The sequence below is a fragment of the Panthera pardus genome, unplaced genomic scaffold (assembly GCF_024362965.1).
Source record: "Panthera pardus isolate Hobbes unplaced genomic scaffold, ASM2436296v1 HiC_scaffold_6, whole genome shotgun sequence".
Lineage (NCBI taxonomy): Eukaryota > Metazoa > Chordata > Mammalia > Carnivora > Felidae > Panthera > Panthera pardus.
This window is the reverse complement of record NW_026526991.1, coordinates 80913323-80932547: the sequence shown is the minus strand read 5'-3', so window position 1 is coordinate 80932547 and position 19225 is coordinate 80913323. Positions and strand designations below refer to the sequence as shown.

General features: G+C 40.0%; 1 protein-coding gene across 3 annotated transcripts in view; it reads left to right on the top strand.

Annotated features, from left to right (window-relative positions):
* The first annotated feature begins 8863 nt into the window (after window positions 1-8863).
* SMCO2 (single-pass membrane protein with coiled-coil domains 2) overlaps window positions 8864-19225 on the top strand; it is a 33697-nt gene continuing 23335 nt past the window's right edge. The window contains exons 1-3 of one of the 3 annotated variants that reach the window (XM_019452305.2): window positions 8864-9048; window positions 13308-13445; window positions 15831-15948. In XM_019452305.2, coding sequence (XP_019307850.2) covers window positions 13318-13445; window positions 15831-15948 — 246 coding nt within the window. In that variant the 5' untranslated portion in view covers window positions 8864-9048; window positions 13308-13317. Of the gene's footprint in view, window positions 9225-13307; window positions 13446-15830; window positions 15949-19225 lie in introns of all 3 variants that reach the window. The other 2 variants (XM_019452304.2, XM_053895309.1) reach the window with 2 other exon arrangements.

Sequence of the window (19225 nt, the reverse complement as noted above, 5' to 3'; positions counted from 1 at the left end):
TTAAAATTACAAATAGAACAGCTATGAACATCTTTGCACAGATATATCTTTGCACAGATCTCTGATTACTCCTAGATGGAACATGTACTGAGTCAAAACATTTGATACATTCTTAGGCCCTTTAGGATATTCCTAAATTGTTTTTCAAAAGTTAACACAATTTACACTTTTACCAAGCTTAATACGTTTTTTAAAAAGAAAAAAATCTAACTTAACCATTAAACCTTGTGGGGTTGGTGTTTTGTTTTTTGTTTTGTTTTGTTTTGTTTTGCCTCTTTGTTCCTTTCAACCCAGTATGTCCACTCTTAGATATGCATCCAAGAAAAATAGTCTTGTATGTGCAAAAAGAGGCATATACAGGGACATTTATTGTAGTGTGATGTTCACAGTATGAACAACAACCCAACTTTGTTCTTTCCCAAGATTGCTTTGGCTACTTGAGGTCTTTTGTGGTTTCATACAAATTTTAGTATTACTTTTTCTAGTTGTTATTTTAATAGAGATTGCATTAGATGTGCAGATTGCTTTGGGTAATATGGACATCCTAACCATATTTGTTCTCCCAATTCATGATCATGGAATATTTTTCCATTTGTTTCTGCCACGTTCAGTTTCATTCATCAATGTTTTATAATTTTCAGAATACAGGTCTTTTACCTCCTAGGTTAAGCTTATTCCTAAGTATTTTATTATTTTTGGTGCAATTGCAAATGGGGCTATTTCCTTAATTTCTCTTTCTGCTACTTCATTATTGCTGTAAAGAAATACAATAGATTTCTGTACATTAATTTTGTATGCTGTGACTTTACTGAACTTATTTTTCGGTTCTAGTAGTTTTTTGGTGGAGTCTTTAGGGTTTTCTATAGTATCACGTCATCTACAAATAGTAAAAGTTTTACTTCTTCTTTACTGATTTGGATGCCTTTTATTCCTTCTTGTCTGATTGCTGTGGCTAGAATTGTAGTCCTATGTTGAATAAAAGTGGTGAGAGTGGACATTTCTTATTGTTCCTGATCTTAGGGGAAAAGCTCCAAGTTTTTCATCATTGAGTATGATGTTAGCTGTGGAGTTTTCATAGAAGGCCTTTATTATGTTGAGGTATTTTCCCTCTAACCTACTTTGTTAGAGTTTTTATCATGAATGGATGTTGTACTTTGTTGAATGGTTTTTCTGCATATATTGAAATGATTGTATGGTTTTTTTTGCTTTTCAGTTTTTTTTTAAAGTTTATTTATTTATTTTGAGAGAGAGAGAGAGAGAGAGAGCAGGGGAGGGGCAGAGAGAGAGGGAGAGAGAGAGAATCCCAAGCAAGCTCTGTGCTGTCAGCATGCAGCCCAATGTGGGGCTCAATCTCAGGAATTGTGAGATCATGACCTGAGTCAAAACCAAGAGTTGGAAGCTTAATGACTGAGCCACCCACATGCCCCATTGTTTTTTTTTTTTTTTTATCCTTTCTCTTGTTGATATGATATATCACATTGATTGATTTGCAAATGTTGAACCACATTTGCATTCCTGGAATGAATTCCACTTGATCATGATGAATGATTTTTAAAAACATATTGTTGGGGCACCTGGGTGGCTCAGTCGGTTAAGTGTCCAAGTTAGGCTCAGGTCATGATCTCACCCTTTGTGAGCTCGAGCCCCGCATCGGGCTCTGTGCTGACAGCTCAGAGCCTGGAGCCTGCTTCAGATTCTGTATCTCCCTCTCTCTCTGCCCCTCCCCCTCTCGTGCTCTGTCTTCTGTCTCTCAAAAATAAACATTGAAAAAAATTAAAAAAAAACCATATTGCTGAATTCAGTTCTCTAACATTTTGTTGAGAATTTTTGCATCTATGTTCATCAGAGAAATTGATCTATAGTTCTCTCTCTCTTTTTGCAATGTTTTTATCTGTTTTTGTTGTCAGGATAATGCTGGCCTCATAGACTGAATTTGGAAGCTTTCCTGCCTTTTCTATGTTTGGAATAGTTTGAGAAAAATTAGTATTATCTCTTCATTAAATGTTTGGTAGAATTCACCTGTGGAGCCATCTGGTCTTGAACTTTTGTTTCTTGGGAGTTTTCTGATTCCGATTCAATTTCATTACTAATAATATGTCTGTTCAAATGTTCTATTTCTTCCTGATTCAGTTTTGGAAGGTTTTATGTTTCTAGGAATTTATCCATTTCTTCTAGTTTGTCCAATTTGTTGGCATATAATCTTTCTTTTTTTTAAAAAAAAAATTTTTAACGTTTATTTATTTTTGAGACAGAGAGAGACAGAGCATGAACGGGGGAGGGTCAGAGAGAGGGAGACACAGAATCTGAAACAGGCTCCAGGCTCCGAGCTGTTAGCACAGAGCCCGACGCGGGGCTCCAACTCACGGACCGCGAAATCATGACCTGAGCCAAAGTCGGCCGCCTAACCCACTGAGCCACCCAGGCACCCCGGCATATAATTTTTCTTAATGTTCTCTTGAACAAGAGGGAGAATGGATGGTTAAAATACTTTATGGAAATTGATGGTGTGAAACATTACACAATGATTAAAAAGAATGAGGAAGATGTACAAGACTGACTTAGAAGGTCCTGAGACATAATGAAAAAGAAAGCACGTGTGGGACATAATATGCAGTATGAGTACAGTAATAGTATATAAAAAGCATTTGAATATGTAACAATGTATAAATGTATATATGTATAATGAAACTATATATGAGTATGTCAGTATCTGGGAAGAACACACATGGAAATATTGGGGTTTCTGAGGAACAAAGTAGGATTATAAGGTGGGTAAAAGGTTTTCTCATTTTTTAGTCTGTGTGTTTTTATCATGTTTTAATTCTTATAATGATAAACTTTTCCTATTGTATGATTTTTAACAATAGCCTTTAAAATATGAAATAAAGAGATTGAACTTGGTTGTTTTACTTTTGTATTTTGTTTTCTTTTTTTTCTCCTAGCAGAAGGATCCTTTCCTCCCCAAACCTTGAAGTAAAATTCCAACATGTATGATACCTAAAATCAATGCTGGTCTAATTACAAACCAGCCTCAAGGGCCTGAGGTCTCTGCATCATATAAGCCCCCCACACTTGATATCATACCTTGCTGTCACTGTTTTGAAATTCTTATTAATTTTTAATAAGGGGCCCCATTGTTTCACTTTATATCGGGCCCCATAAATGACGTAGCCAGTCATAACCATAGATTAAAACTCTCCACGTTCCAAGAGTGTTTTGTGAGTTTTCAAAGTGTCAGAACCACTGAGTAGTACTGCACTGAGTAGCCACCTGGGGATTAGAGCCATGGAAGTCAGCCTCCTAAGAGTGTTCTAAGAAACTCTGCACATCCAGGTCCTGAAGTCAGAGCTTCAAACGACCGAGATTGAAATATATGGGCTCGAGTCTTTGCAGTCAAAGACATGCCAGTGCCAGACGCATCTGTAACTCTTCCAATGCACAACGTTTCTTTCTTTTTTTTTTTAAATTTTTTTTAATGTTTATTTATTTATTTATTTATTTTTTAATTTTTTTTTAACGTTTATTTATTTTTGAGACAGAGAGAGACAAAGCATGAACGGGGGAGGGTCAAAGAGAAGGAGACACAGAATCTGAAACAGGCTCCAGGCTCTGAGCTGTCAGCACAGAGCCCGACGCAGGGCTCGAACTCACGGACCGCGAAATCATGACCTGAGCCGAAGTTGGCCGCTTAACCGACTGAGCCACCCAGGCACCCCAATGTTTATTTTTTTTTGAGACAGAGAGAGACAGAGCATGAACGGGGGAGGATCAGAGAGAGGGAGACACAGAATCTGAAACAGGCTCCAGGCTCTGAGCTGTCAGCACAGAGCCCGACGCGGGGCTTGAACTCACGGACCGCGAGATCATGACCTGAGCCGAAGTCGGCCGCTCAACCGACTGAGCCACCCAGGCGCCCCTCACAACGTTTCTTTCCAAATGCCTTCCTGATTTCTGTGGAAATTCCCTATGATTACTGGTAAAGCCCAAATCTGCAAATGATATAAAAGTGAAAACTTTTTAACTAGAACCCTTGGTTAAAATCAAAATGTAATCTTTTCATGTTATCTTGTTATCATGTTATCTTGGAGGCGATAAGATGACTGATGTTTCAGGTACAGGGAGACGATGAGAAAATCTGCATCCTATGGTATTTTTTTTTCCATTGGCAGAAAAATTAAATTTCCTTCTTAGGGCTTACTTTCTTGGGCTTCGAAAATGATTTCATTTTTCTCCTTCTATGTCAATGGAATCAAGTGAAAGGAGATTTTGTGGGCAGAAAAGATTAATTGTATTTCTGTCATGCAAAAGGAAATGAAATGAGTCTCACAGGGCTTGTCTCGGAAAACCCACACCAGTGCTTAGAAACCTCTGATTCATTTTCTAACAGCTTGCTCAGAAACCATGTATTCCTTTCTAATAAGCTGCCTGAAATTGCTGTGTTCCTACAGCATGACTTGAGTCATGTCATGTCCTTTGACGGGAATCCTTACTAAGTCCCCATTGCCGGCAGGCTTGTCTGCCTTCCTTCCTTTCTTTCCTCCTTTCTTAAATCTGCGCTGTACAGAAAATCACAAAAATTCCTGCCACTCCAAAATAGCCCCTTTTAACCTGTGGGTGAACATCCTGCAAATTATTTCTCTATGAAAAGATAAAATACCAATTATGGCTATAAATATGTATTGACATGCATGGGTCTTTCCTCATTGCCTTCTCTTCCATTTAATTGGTTAAAACATCAATTAAATGACATTTGCATAAACTATCTCTTCATCAAATTCCAAGTTCGAACTCCTTACATTGGCATTTAAGACGGGTCCCAACTCCGCAGCAGATTTTCTTCCCTCTTCTTCATTTATCTGAACAACATTCGATTCAGTCACACTTATTACGTAGTCCTCTTTAAAAGTATTAGAAATGCCCCTAGGTAGGCATCCTTCCAATAATCCCTTTGCTCTGCAATGCTGCAGCAATCCTATAAACGTCACTCGAGTCCTGCCATGCATCATAGACTGACTGTTACTGTTACTTATCTTTTTCTAAGCTGAAGGTAAAGGCTGTCTTGAACATCCTTTCATCCTTTGCCTTATTTAGCATAGGGCCCTAGATTCAGTAAGCAGCTGATAAATAGTTGACAATAGAGATAAGGATACTGTTACCACCACATAAGGGGACTTGACACTGATGTTTTATTCCTAAATATCTGGGAAGCTTGTAGGCACTACTTTCCCTAATCTTTCTCATTATATGTGTTCTCTATCGCTTCCTTTAGCTGCAAATCTGACATCACTCTTGTTTAGGGTCTAATAAGAGAGTTTTGGCTTCTAAGACCTTTCCTTCCTATCATGGGACAGAGTACAATCTTCCTCCCCGTCTCTCTCTGTCCTTTTCTCTCTTTCAACTGTTTCTTTCTTGAAAACAGTGACAATCATTTTATTAAAGGGCTGGAAGCCAGGGGCTTCCCAGATGTAGAATGAATAATGTTCTCCTTATTTTGGTGGTCAAGATATTCACCACCTGAGGTTTGGCATATTTTATTCCCCCAAGCTGTCACTTCTCTTTTTTAGTGCCTACTGTTTTCCAGGGGCTGTACCGAATGCTTTACACAATTATTCTGCTTCCTACTCACAATGAGCCTGCGAGGTAGACATTCCCCTATTTTGTTCATGAGAAAAGGGAAGCTCAGAGACACTGAGTGACTTACAGATATCTCTCTGTCCCGGCAAAGGTTAAAAAGGAGCACTTTCAAAGCAGATTATTTGACCTAACTCCTGGCTTCATAACAATGTTAGAGAGTGAATTAATAAAATATGCAAAACCTTCCATGGAAAGATGCTCATTAAAAGGTTCTGATTCCTTTGAGAACATAAATAAACACATATTTACTCCTTTATAAGTTTAATTCCTGAAACCTCTGGGTCCTCAATGAAGCCTTTTGCCAATACATTCAAGACATAGGTTTTTCACAGGGATCCAATGCCCTTCTTGATGTAAGTGTCACATCTCAAGACTTGCTGGGCTGGAGGTGGCCTGGTGAGGGGCAGGGAGGATAAACAGGGACCAGTTGGGACAGATGCTGGGGGGCTAGACCCAGATTCAGGCCTCAGGAGCAGTCTTTCTGAGCATCTAGAGATTATGACACTGGATGAGAAGTAGTTCAAGAAAGCTGCCCAGTCATGATACCCAAGATGCAACAGTAGGGATGCCCTATGACTGTGGTTGCTAAAGCTTACAAGATCTTCATGTGTGCCTGCAAGTTCACTTACATTACCCAAAATCTTTAAAAAGGATTTCCCAAAGTGTGGCCCATAAAACACAGTGCTTTGAATATAGAAAAACCTCTGGGATCAAACAAGCGTGAGAAACAAAGTGTATTATTCCCACTCCACCAATGAAATTAGATGATTAAAGCCTCTAAAAATATGAAAAATAAACAAAAAAACCCTTGTAATCAAGAAGCCATATTGAAAACACTTAGGACATGAATATGTTACGAACAATAGAAATGGCAACTCTAGTAATTGAAATTCTAAGAAATTTTTGTTAAAAGAAGAGAGTTAAGATGGTAGTTCAAACACACAGAGTGAAAGGCTTTTTTCCTACAAGAGTGGAAACATGACAAGGTTTTCACACGGAGGCAAAGCAAAAGTGCACAAGGCAGAGCTTGCTGCCTCAGATTTATGTCTGTTTCCTCAGAGAAATTGCGAGCTCCTTAGGGGAATGCCAGAGGTGGAACTCAAAAAGAGTTTGAGAAATTGCTAGAGAATTGATCATTAATGGCTACCATCCCCAAGAAGGAACAAGGGTGGGAGTCAAGGCAGCCTGAGGAAGAAGAGTAGAAAAGCACTTGCTCTGAGGTAGAAAGGGAGTGGGAAAGGATGCAGAAAACATACGGATATTCTGGAGAGGAGGCTACACAAAGGAGCTGTCTGGCAGTGAAGAGAACTCCCATCAGGTGGCTTCCTTCATTGCAATAGTGCCGGAGGCTGGGTCACTGCTCACAGAGGGAGCCGGCTGCATTTTGGGAACAGGGCAGAGAGGGAAAGGAACTGAGCAAGACAGAAAACAGCTGTTAGCCTCATATTTTGGGGAGGCAACAGGAAATGTATAAAGTTTTGCTGAGTAACTGTGAGAACCAACGTGAAAAAGAGTCATATACAGTGGTCTTGAAGGGCATGGTCTCTGGAGCCAGACTAACCAGGTTTGGGTTTGAATCCCAGATCCCTCCCTTTTTGAAAGGTGGTAAGAATTAAACTAGGTAATATATGTAAAATGCTTAGAAGAGTTGCCTGGCACATTAGTAAGCACTCATTAAGTATTAGATGTTATTGTTGTTGTTATTAAATTGTGAAGGAACCACTTATAAGAATCTTGTGATTTTCTCCCTCTTTTTTTTTTTCTTATGATTTCTTTCTTAAAGAAGCATAGGGTTTCTTGGAACAACCATAGATATGAACATAGTCATGAAATGAGGCAAGAACCCAAGGCTGAAGATTGGCCCAGCGGGTACTAAGGGAAGTCACAAGATGGAGGAGTCTGGGTTTCTTCTTTTTAAAAAACAATTTTTTTTTTAATGTTTATTCATTTTTTGAGAGACAGAGAGAGACAGAGCATGAGCGGGGGAGGGGCAGAGAGAGAGGGAGACACAGAATCTAAACCAGGTTCCAGACTCTGAGCTGTCAGCACAGAGCTCGACATGGGGCTTGAACCCATAAACCATGAGATCAGGACCTGAGCTGAAGTTGGATGCTGACCTGACTGAACCATCCAGGCACTCCTGGAGTCTGGGTTTCTAATTAGGTAGAGAGCATAGGAAAGTCTAGGAGAAAGTTGGGACATGTACCTTGAGCTTTTAGCTGAGGAAATACTCAGGGTGATGACGAGACCTAAAATATTGACATAGAAAACATGGCTACCATATATACATTTATTCCATTGCTTTGACAAACATTTTTTGAGTGCCTAATGCCAGCCACTCCTAGTGCTGGGGTACAGTTGTCCACAAAGCACACAAACATCCCCGTCTTCATGGAGCCTACATTCTGGCCAGAGGACTAACAGCCACCCACAATACCCTAAACTTCCTCCTCAAATGATTGCCTTAATCTTCTTGACAAACCAATTAGGCAGGTATTATCCAAAACATTTTTTCAGACAAAGAAATTAAATTCTGCCACAAACCAATTAGCTAAAGAATGGCAAAGCCAGGTTTGAAACACTGATCTAATTTTAAAGTTCATGCCTATAAAAATTTGTATCTCCATGCTGCTGAATAATTTTGGTGGTTGTAGAGGAAAGTTTTAAGAGTTGGGGGCTTCGGATCCCTGAAGTCACCACGTTAGGCCCTTCCAGTGGGTGCTGAGTTCCTCAAGAATGATGGGAGAAGATGAGGTACCAAGGGAAATGTACATTTGGCACTGAAGTCATAGAAGAAGTGAAAGTGGGTTGTAAAGAATGGTAAGAGGAAGTATGGATTTCAAAGGCAAAGAGGTGACGGAGCCATCAAATAGGAGTAGCCCTGGTTCGCAAGATCAACTGCTTCCTCGTTCCTGCTAAGTGGGAGGAAAACGGGAGAAGTCATGTCCTCTGTTGTAGAAGATTTTACTTAAGTGTCTTATTCAGACAAGGAGGTGAAAGGACAGGCATGGCAGAAGCATCTGAGGCTGGAAAGGCATCCCAGAGCATCGTGTCCGTAGGCAGATGGACAGAGGGCTGAATTTAGTTTCCAATAGTTAGCAAAAGCAAGGAAGCTGGGAGATTAGCTGGAGATGTAAGTTAAAAGAAAGCAGGCGAGCTCTGTACACCTGGAACTTTGTGAGAGGGGGTTGAAGGGTTGCACATGCTGCATTCCATGCGGAATGTCAGAGAGGACAAGTCCAACTGCAAACTCGCCTGCCTAGGTGTGTAGCTCTCACAAATGGCCTCTTCTAGGGGAAAGGTGGATCTGGCCTCACCAGAACTTTTCAGGGAAACTTAACTGTCCCCAGTCTACCCCACTGAATTGAGAACATTTTGTGATTACCAGATTGAGAAGAACAAGGATATTAGCAGGTATATACTATTTCACAGCTATACCGTCTCGTCACAACCTTGCCAGGAGCCTTGACATCAAATCCTTGATTATTGGAACCATGCTTTAAAATTCCTGGGACCCCAAATTGTCCGGTTAGCAGAAACTGAAGAGGGCAATCTGAGTGGTCAGGCCTGGAGAAAATCCCCCACAAAATGTAAGTTAGAGATCTCATCAGCTGTCCTTTAAAATAGTTGATCTGTTTCTTTTGATTAATGGTTCTCCAAATTTATAATGTTAAAGGTTTTGGTGAGGCTGGGGGAAGGAGGAGGGGTTCATTCCAGTTGCACCAAACAGCCCTAGAGACCAAAGGTATAAACACATAGCAACGAAGAGATAGGGTGTAGGGAGGAGAAGAGGGATTCTCGTTTCAATGGTCTAGAGCGTAATATTTTCAAACTTTCATACATATATGAATCACCTGGGATCTTGTGAAAATGCAGACGCTGATTCAGTGAGACAGGGTAGGACCTGAGATTCTGCATGTTTAGCAAGCTCCCAGGTGGTGCTGATACTGCAGGTGTGCAAACCACACCATGAGTAATGAGGACCTACACTACATAACTCGTCAAGAGTTAGTTTCAGGGGCGCCTGGCTGGCTTGATCAGTAGCACAATGTGACTCTTGATCTGGAGGTCTTGAGTCCAAGACCCACACTAGGTGTAGAGATTACTAAAAAAAAGTTAGCCTCAAAAGATAGCTTGTTTTTGAGATGAGAAGGTTATTAAGTAACCCATCAAAACATATTGGGCATCAAATGTACATATAACAGTAGGATAATTGCCACCTTCATAGCCAGAACTTGCAGGTTTAAATCTTGATTCTACCATTTTCTAGCAATAAAATTTGGGCAAATCATGGACCATCTCTGAGTCTCAGTTTCTGCATCTAAAAAATAGAGGCAAGGGGCGCCTGGGTGGCTCAGTCGGTTGAGCGGCCGACTTCGGCTCAGGTCATGATCTCGCGGTCCGTGAGTTCAAGCCCCGCGTCGGGCTCTGTGCTGGCAGCTCAGAGCCTGGAGCCTGCTTTCGATTCTGTGTCTCCCTCTCTCTCTGCCCCTCCCCTGCTCATGCTCTGTCTCTCTCTCTGTCCAAATAAATAAACATTAAAAAAAAATTTTAAAAATAGAGGCAATAAGATCTGCCTGGGTTGCCTGACCATACAGGGTGGATGTGAGGATCAAATGAAACAACTTAGTGAAAGTTCTTAAGAAACTGAAGGTGCTGCACATGTGTAAGCACTATTATTCCTATTATTATTATTATTTTGAAGCTAAAGAAACCTGACTAATAGCTCCCATTTCTACTCTTATTCACTGTATCTAGTTGATTCACTCTGGCAAACACCCATCATCACAGAAGAAGGTGATGGTCTAGAACAAGTGTTGGCAAACTTTTTCTGTAAAGAGCAGGATCGCAAATATTTTAGGTTTTGCAGGCCAGGTAGTAAATATCTTAGGCTTTGCATGCCAAATTTACATCGCTCTTGCAACCATTCAACTCGGTCATTGCAGCACAAAACAGTCATAGACAATATGTAAAGGAATGGGTGTGGCTGTGTTCCAATAAAATGTTATTTACAGAAACAGGGGGCAGGATGGATTTGGCCTGCAGGCTATAGTTTGCTGATTCCTGGGCTAGAAAATCTGTGTTGTTCAATATGGTAGCCACAGGCCACATATGGCTAATTGAATTTAAATTTATTTAGGTTAAAAAGTTTCAATTCCTCGGTTGCATTAGCACATCTCAAGTGCTCAGTAGACATAGATGGCTGGGACCTACTGTATTGAACAGTGTAGAGAAGATTTCCAACATCACAGAAAATTTTATTCGGAAGCCCTGAGCTAGATCATCTTTTGGGGTGGGGAAGAAATCCCTTATAAGTAGCTGTGAGGACGTGGAAATTCTGAGTCTTAGTTTGGCTAGTTAACCAGTATGACTCTAAGTAAATCACACCATCTCCCAGAGCTTAGGACACATAAAACAGGAATAATACCTTCCTCACTGTGTTGTTGTGGGAACTGAATAAGATAATATGTGAAAAGCATTGTAATCTTGTTAGGTGCTGCACAAACATAAGCCATCATTAGGATTCTGTTATTTGAAATAAGAGAAAATGTATGGATGCAGAATTGGTGTAGGTACTTGAATTGAGAGAAACAGGTTTTCTTTTGAATCACCCAATGGAAACTATTAGGATGTCAAAGAATTGTCAAAGTCAGGAAATATTATTTGCACAGTATTCTAGTTCTTGGACAGGAAAGAGACATGAAACCAGGCAGATTTCATGGCCATTCATCTTTCAAAGCTAGGAACTGCCTTAGTAATGCTCAGCACCTTCAGGAAACAGATGAAACTGTCCAGATAGGATCTGTGATGAAATTGGGCAGGTCACAGTGTCCCTCCTGAAAGAGATCAAAGTTTCAGTCTTTTTTGTCACTCTCAAAGTTAAGAAGGATGGAGCTATCTCACATCAAAGGTTCTAGTCTTTCCCTTTGCTTCTCCTTCACAAGGGTCCCCTCTGTACCACATCCACTGTGGATCCCCCCCACTGGTCAAGGACAAAGCTCAGTTTTGCCACAGAGTGATGGCCAGGGTGTTGGCTGCCCAGATGGTTCCAAAATATCTGTGGTTCCCAGAGCCTCTTTCCTCCTACCATTCCTTTTTCTTTTCTCTTTAATTTTTTTTATTACATTTATTTATTTTTGAGAGACAGAGTGAGACAGAGCGCAAGTGGGGCGGGGTAGGGGGAGCAGAGAGAGGAGACACAGAATCGGAAGCAGTCTCCAGGCTTTGAGCAAGCATTCAGCACAGAGCCTGACGTGGGGCTCGAACTGACAAACCATGAGATCATGACGTGAGCCGAAGTCAGACACTTAACTGACTGAGCCACCCAGGCACCCCTCTTTAATATTTATTCATTTTTGAGAGAGAGAGAGAGAGAGAGAGGGAGCTTGTGGGGGAGGGGCAGAGGGCGAGGGAGAGAGAATCCAAAGCAGTCTCCACACTGTCAGCACAGAGCCCAACAGGTGCTTGATCTCAAGAACAGCAAGATCATGACCTGAGCTGAAACCAAGGGTGGGATGCTCAACCAACTAAGCCACCCAGGCACCCCTCCTCCTACCATTCTTAATCCCAGCCATAGTTCACCCTTCTAGGAAAATCCCTGCTATCCTTTGCCTTCCATTAGCCTATATTCCCCCTCGGTCCCTCGGGGTTTCTGTCTCTCAGGGTTCTGGGGGGCCAGGATACCCTCCAGAGAAGAAGGTATATCCTTTTGGTGATGGGTAAAATCCCTTTGATTTCTGCCAATAAGTGGGAGTTATGTTTCATAGGGATCCTTTCTTATAGCTTTTCACATGAGCTTTCTAGAAGCTTCCTCACATCTCTCTGCCTCCTTTCTATTTCCTCTCCCCTTTCTTTTCCGCACTACCTCACTACTCTAACACTTAACTCCTCTGCCCTCTGCTAACACTTGCCTATCTGGCTGGAAGGAAATGCCCCTTATACACAGCTGGTGGTGGTGTACATTGTTTCAACCTTTAGGAAAGCAATTTGGAAATATTTTTCTAAGTCCTTAAAGATGCATATACACCTCGACCTAGTTGCTTCACCTCTAAGGAAGTATTATAAGTAAATAATAGAGATGCGCTGAAAATTACTAAGCAAGGATATTCATTACTATATTATTGATATTAAAAAATTAGAAATGACCTAGTTGTCAACAACAGAAAAAGAATAAAACAAATATCAAATTTAGAAATAAAAATAAATACAACAAAATATTAGGAGTGGTTTTGTCTGGATATCTCGGGTATCTCTGGTCATCTCCAGAGTACCAGTGATTTCTATTTCCTTCTTTCTCCTTTTCCATTTTTTGTGCGTATACATGATCAGAACGAGATTATAAAAACCAACCCGTTTCCCTAGCCTGGCTCTTATACATTGCTCTATAATATTCCCATTCAAGGATTTAAAATACACGTTTGTAGGCTCAGACAACCCTCATGTTAACCAGAGAAGTCCTAAGAACAGCCACACACACAGACTTTCCTGTATATATCTGAACAGAGAAACCTAAGAGCTTACTTTGGGGTCCCTTATAACTGATGGCCAGTTTTGGAAGGAGAGGGGTTGAGACCAAACTTCCTGAAATAGGCCTGTTATCAGTGTATCAGTGCAGGGAATGTAGTTGCCATCCTGCTAAGAAAGCCCTCTTGTTGCCATCATTGTCCCTGCAGTGCTGAAGAAATGGCTCTTATGAAGCTAAGTGACAGGATGTCTCTGCAGATGAAGACAGTTGGAAAGGAACAACAGTTTACTGAGAAAAACAATGGCTTTCTCCAAAATACGGATGTGGCTGAAGGTGCAATGCAGAAGTAAGTGAGGGCTGAGCTCTCAGGAACAGTCTCTGTCTGGAGACTTAGTTGGGACAGTAGGATGCAAACAATGAGATTTTCAAGTTCAGGGGTGGGGTTGACATTCTTCTCTACAATTCTTTTAATTTTGACCTCATGAATATTTATTGGAAGACACTAAAGGGGCCTATGGTCATAAACCAGGTGGACATCAGTTGAATAGAAATGGTTAAGGCTCTAATCTCAATTTACAAAAATACTTTGTTTTGTGCTTTTATTATCTTCATGTGGAAAATATATAAACCATTTACAATACTTTCTAGAGTAGAAAAAGCACAAAATATTCAGACAAATAAACACACGCATTGGTTAATACATGATAAAAATGTGTTCTAATATAAACCAACAGTTAACAACCCTTTTCAATAGGAAGAAATGTGTTAAAGTAAAAGACTTCCCAGAATCCTCATGTGTCAAAAAACCTATTATGACATCAACGATGTTTTAATTTTTTTTAAATTTTTTTTTTTAACGTTTTATTTATTTTTGAGACAGAGAGAGACAGAGCATGAACAGGGGAGGGTCAGCGAGAGGGAGACACAGAATCTGAAACAGGCTCCAGGCTCTGAGCTGTCAGCACAGAGCCTGACGCGGGGCTCGAACCCACGGACCGGGAGATCATGACCTGAGCCGAAGTCGGCCGCCCAACCGACTGAGCCACCCAGGCGCCCCTCAACGATGTTTTTAAATGCATTTACAATTTATTAATACCAGTAGTATATACCTTTGGAAACTTTAAGCAGTATTTCTGGAAGCAATATTTGTTCAGTCTATAGAAATGTTTAGATTCCCTGTATAGATTCCAGAACCCCTTTCTATACAGGGTAGGTGTAAAGTGTACCCCACCTCAGGGTTCAGGCCATAGACCTCCATCACAATGTATTGCGATTCACTCAGATGTATACGGGAGTGTGTGTGTACATATCCACACACATGCGCTCCAGATAATAACAGTAATCCAATAGGAAATGGGCAAAGAATTTCAATACATTACCATAGAACAGGAAATACAAATGGGTTTTATACATATACGCAAAAATGCTCAACCTCGCTAATAGAAAAAAGATTAAAACTAAACAGAGATACCAGTTGAAGCATATGGGATTGACAAAGGTGAAAAAACTTTAATAATACATGATTGTAGAAAAGGAGTGGAAAACAGGCACTCTCATCATTTTTGTTGGAAGTGTAAATGGATTCAACCTCTTTAAGGCATAACTTAAAATCTATGATAAAATCTTTGATAAAATCTGTCACAATTTAAAATATATGTATCTACTGACCCAGCAATTCTATTTTTAGGGTTATCCAATAGATATATTTGTACACATACATACACATCGACCCATAGATGTATAGGGATATTCACTGCAACACTGTTTGTAGTTAACAATTAACTGGAAATAATCTACATATGCATTAATGAAGAACTGATTAGCAAATTGGTATATGGCCCCACAATGAAGTACCACATAACCATTTGAAAATGAGGCAGCTCCCGGGGAGCCTGGGTGGCTCAGTCGGGTAAGTGGCCAACTTTGGCTCAGGGCATGATCTCACGGTTCGTGGGTACAAGCCCCGTGTAGGGCTCTGCCCTGACAGCTCAGAGCCTAGAGCCTGCCTCGGACTCTGTGTCTCCCTCTCTCTGCCCCTTCCCCGCTTGCACTCTGTCTCTCTCTCTCTCTCTCTCTCTCTCTCTCTCTCAAAAATTAATAAACATTTAAAAAATAAAAAATAAAAATAAAATGAGACAGCTCTATATGTACTAATATGAAATGGACTCCAAGAGGTTGTTAAAAAAGAAATATAAGGTGCAGAATAATGTGTATAATATCCTCTCATGTATATTTAAAAAGGCTTATATATCTACATAAACATAGCTTGTTTATGCATGGAATCTCTGTGGAAGGAGAAAAAAGGAACTAGTATATGTGGGGCAGACATTAGGCAACTAGAGATCAAGATGGTAACACAGACTTTCTCCATTCTGCATGGTCTTTTGAACCACACAACACTTTTCAACTCTACTTTTTTAAAAAGAGTATTTATTATTTGTTTATTTTACACACACACCTGCACGCACGCAGGCACACAGCTGTAATGGCTTTGGAATTTGCAATCTCACTGTTCAATCACTTATTGATTCAGTCAGCAAATACTTATCCCGCCTCTCTATTCCTGTTTTGTGCAGTATACCATGGTAGACATTATTCACACAGGGTGAAATCAGTACTCCTTGGAGCCGGGAAAGATTCCTGTGTTCTCCCTCTAGAGATGTTTAGGTCGAGCCTAAACTATAGACCTAAGGCATAATAACAGCATCTGTTTTGATTGTGTGGCTTGCAGTTTGCAGAGGGAATTTACCAAAACGGACCGCATATTGGACAGATCAGATGATGAGAACAACATTTTCTCTGAAAAGCCTCAAAGTGACTTCCATCATGTGACAGAGACTACAAAATGGGTAAGGGAAGATGTAAGCATCACAGTGGGTGAAGAGGGAACTTTGTATCTCAAATCTCAAGGTGGCAAGGAAAGATCTGAGGGTTTCCCCCAAAGTAGGTGCGGGGTGTTCAGAGCTTGAGACCAGGAGGGAGGGAGCGTCTCCTCTGAGGGCTGCTGTTATCACGTGAGGGATTTGCTAACCTTTCCACACAAAAGCACAAAAACATTTGTGCATTCTATGTTACTTTTGTCCTTGGGATTTGTGAAATAACTGTGACATTTTTCACCCTAGAGTAAATTGCTGTGTGTAAAATTGCCCTCTGCTCACAGGCTGTCTTCCAACAGGAAGCACCAGAGAGATCTATTTACTCTTAATTCAGGCTGAACATCTCCCAGTCTTTGAAATTCAGTCACTCAGCTGACATGGAATGGAGGAAATTCCAACAAACGCCAGAGATTGTCCCGGGAAGGGTTTATGTTTTCACTACCATCTAGATCAAAGCGGAGGCATGGCTGAGACAGACCCAGTTTATTATCGATGAGCAAATCTCTCCATAGATCCCCCAGGCCATTGGCCTTTGGTTTCAACCAGTCAGAAAAACATAAAAGAAGGCTAGAGTGAGAATGTCCACACCCAGGCTTATGCAGCCCCCACAGGAAGCTCAGGATTCATCTCTTTGTCTACTTCTCCTTTGAATATATTTTGGATTCAGGGCTGGCTAATTCTGTAAATCCATAGAAGGAAAAGTCCCAAAAGAATATTGTAACCTGGACTTTACCTTTGAGGACTCTTCAGTAAGTAAACATAGAAACAAAGAAGTAGAAGGGGATACAAGGCATGAGGGGATGGAGTTAGAAGTTGGAGAATAGATATAATGAGACAGACAAGAAGTGAAAGGAAAGACAGAAAGGCAGCCAGCCAGCCAAACACCTTTTATGGGAAAAAAGAATAATAGGTACTGAATTAGAAGGGGAGACTTATGATGGGGTTTTTTAGCAAGGCTGAGGATGAGAAAAGGAAATCGGGAAATTAAGGTGTGAGGCTCTATGATCTTAGGGAACATGAATTGAAGGTATTACTCTATAAATAGTATCATCTGATTTTTTTTTGGAGGGGTCTTGTCCCTGGACTCCAAGGGCTGTTACCATTAGACCCACCGAATCCTGTCAGTCAGTGAACATCCCTTGTGGACTCAGTATAGAATAAGTGTAATTAGAGAATAAAATAATTCACTCTGTAAGAGTTTACCAAACAGTGCACATTCTCAGGGTATAAGGCAAAAAGACTATTTCTTACAAACTTCAAGTCAGAGTATCTGTTTCACAAAGGCTTTAAAATTTTTTTGGCTATATTTCTTTATGTCAATTTATTTATAGGGAAAATTCTACAATCATATAAAAATAAATCACATGCAGTTACACAATTAATGTGTTAATAAATTAAGATCTTTGCCAATAAAAGGACAAATATATGACTTCTTTAGGAAGAAGCAGTTTTGTCTTATTCCCTGAAAGCAAACCAGAAGGTCTTTAATTTGCATAACTTCACATTTTTTTATGAGACCATGAGATTTAAAGGTTCAGAAAAAGGACAGAGTTAACAGAAGTTTTTTAAAAAATCAGTTGGCTTAATTAACAAAATAGACTTTAACCAGACTGCCAAAATTGCCATATCTAGCCATCAAAACCCCCAAAATATTTAGAAACGAGTATTTTGTCTGGTTTCACATTTTCCAATCTCTGGCACTGCTATGTATAGTGTTGATTTCGGATGCCAGGTGAGTGAGCACACTTTCCTGTTTCCTGCTTTCGTCTGCATCTCTCACAGGCAGAATGCATTTGCCTACTACTGAAGTTTATTTATTTATTTTCTGTAACTGGAAGTTTGTACCTCTCCACCCCTTTACCTACTTTGCTCCTCCCCTCTGGCAACCAACAGCTTTTTCTCTGTATTTATAAATCCGTTTCTGTTTGTTTTGTTTATTTAATTGTTTTGTTTTTTAGACTCCACACATAAGTGAAATCATATGGTATTTGTCTTTGTCTGACTTACCTCACTTAACATAATGCCTTCTAGGTCCATCCACATTGTCACAAATGGTAAAATCTCGTTCTTTTCTTTGGTGGAATAATATTCCCTTGTGTGTGTGTATGTGTGTATGTATACATACATATAATAAATATGTAAATAAACAAACAAATAAATAAATCCGTTTCTTTATTTGTATTTCTGTTGCTTCATTATTAGTGTATAAGAATGCAACTGATTTCTATACATTGATTTTGTATTCTGTGACTTTGCTGAATTCATGTACCAGTTCTAGCAGAGTTTTGGTGGAGTCTGTTGGGTTTTCCATGTATAATATCATGTCATCTGCAAAAAGCGAAAGCTTGACTTCATCTTTGCCAATTTTGATGCCTTTGATTTCCTTTTTTCCTGATTTTGTTGTCTGATTGCTGATGCTAGAACTTCCAACACTATGTTAAACAACAGCGGTGAGAGTAGACATCCCTGTCGTGTTCCTGATCTCAGGGAGAAAGCTCTCAGTTTTTCCCCATTGAGGATGATGTTAGCTGTGGGCTTTTCGTAAATGGCTTTTATGATGTTTAAGTATGTTCCTTCTATCCTGACTTTCTCGAGTATTTTTATTAAGAAAGGATGCTGAATTTTGTCAAATGCTTTTTCTGCATCGATTGACAGGATCATATGGTTCTTATCTTTTCTTTTATTAATGTGATGTATCGCACGGATTGATTTGCGAATGTTGAACCAGCCCTGCAGCCCAGGAATGAATCCCACTTGATCATGGTGTATAATTCTTTTCATATGCTGTTGAATTCGATTTGCTAGTATCTTATTGAGAATTTTTGCACCTATATTCATCAGGGATATTGGCCTGTAGTTCTCTTTTTTTTTGCTGGGTCTCTGTCTGGTTTAGGAATCAAAGTAATGCTGGCTTCATAGAATGAGTCTGGAAGTTTTCCTTCCCTTTCTATTTTTTGGAACAGCTTGAGAAGGATAGGTATTATCTCTGCTTTAAATGTCTGGTAGAATTCCCCAGGGAAGCCATCTGGTCCTGGACTCTTATTTGTTGGGAGATTTTTGATAACTGATTCAATTTATTTGCTGGTTATAGGTCTGTTCAAGTTTTCTATTTATTCCCGTTTGAGTTTTGGAAGTGTGTGGGTGCTTAGGAATTTGTCCATTTCTTCCAGGTTGTCCAATTTGTTGGCATATAATTTTTCATAGTATTCCCTGATAATTGCTTGTATCTCTGAGAGATTGGTTGTAATAA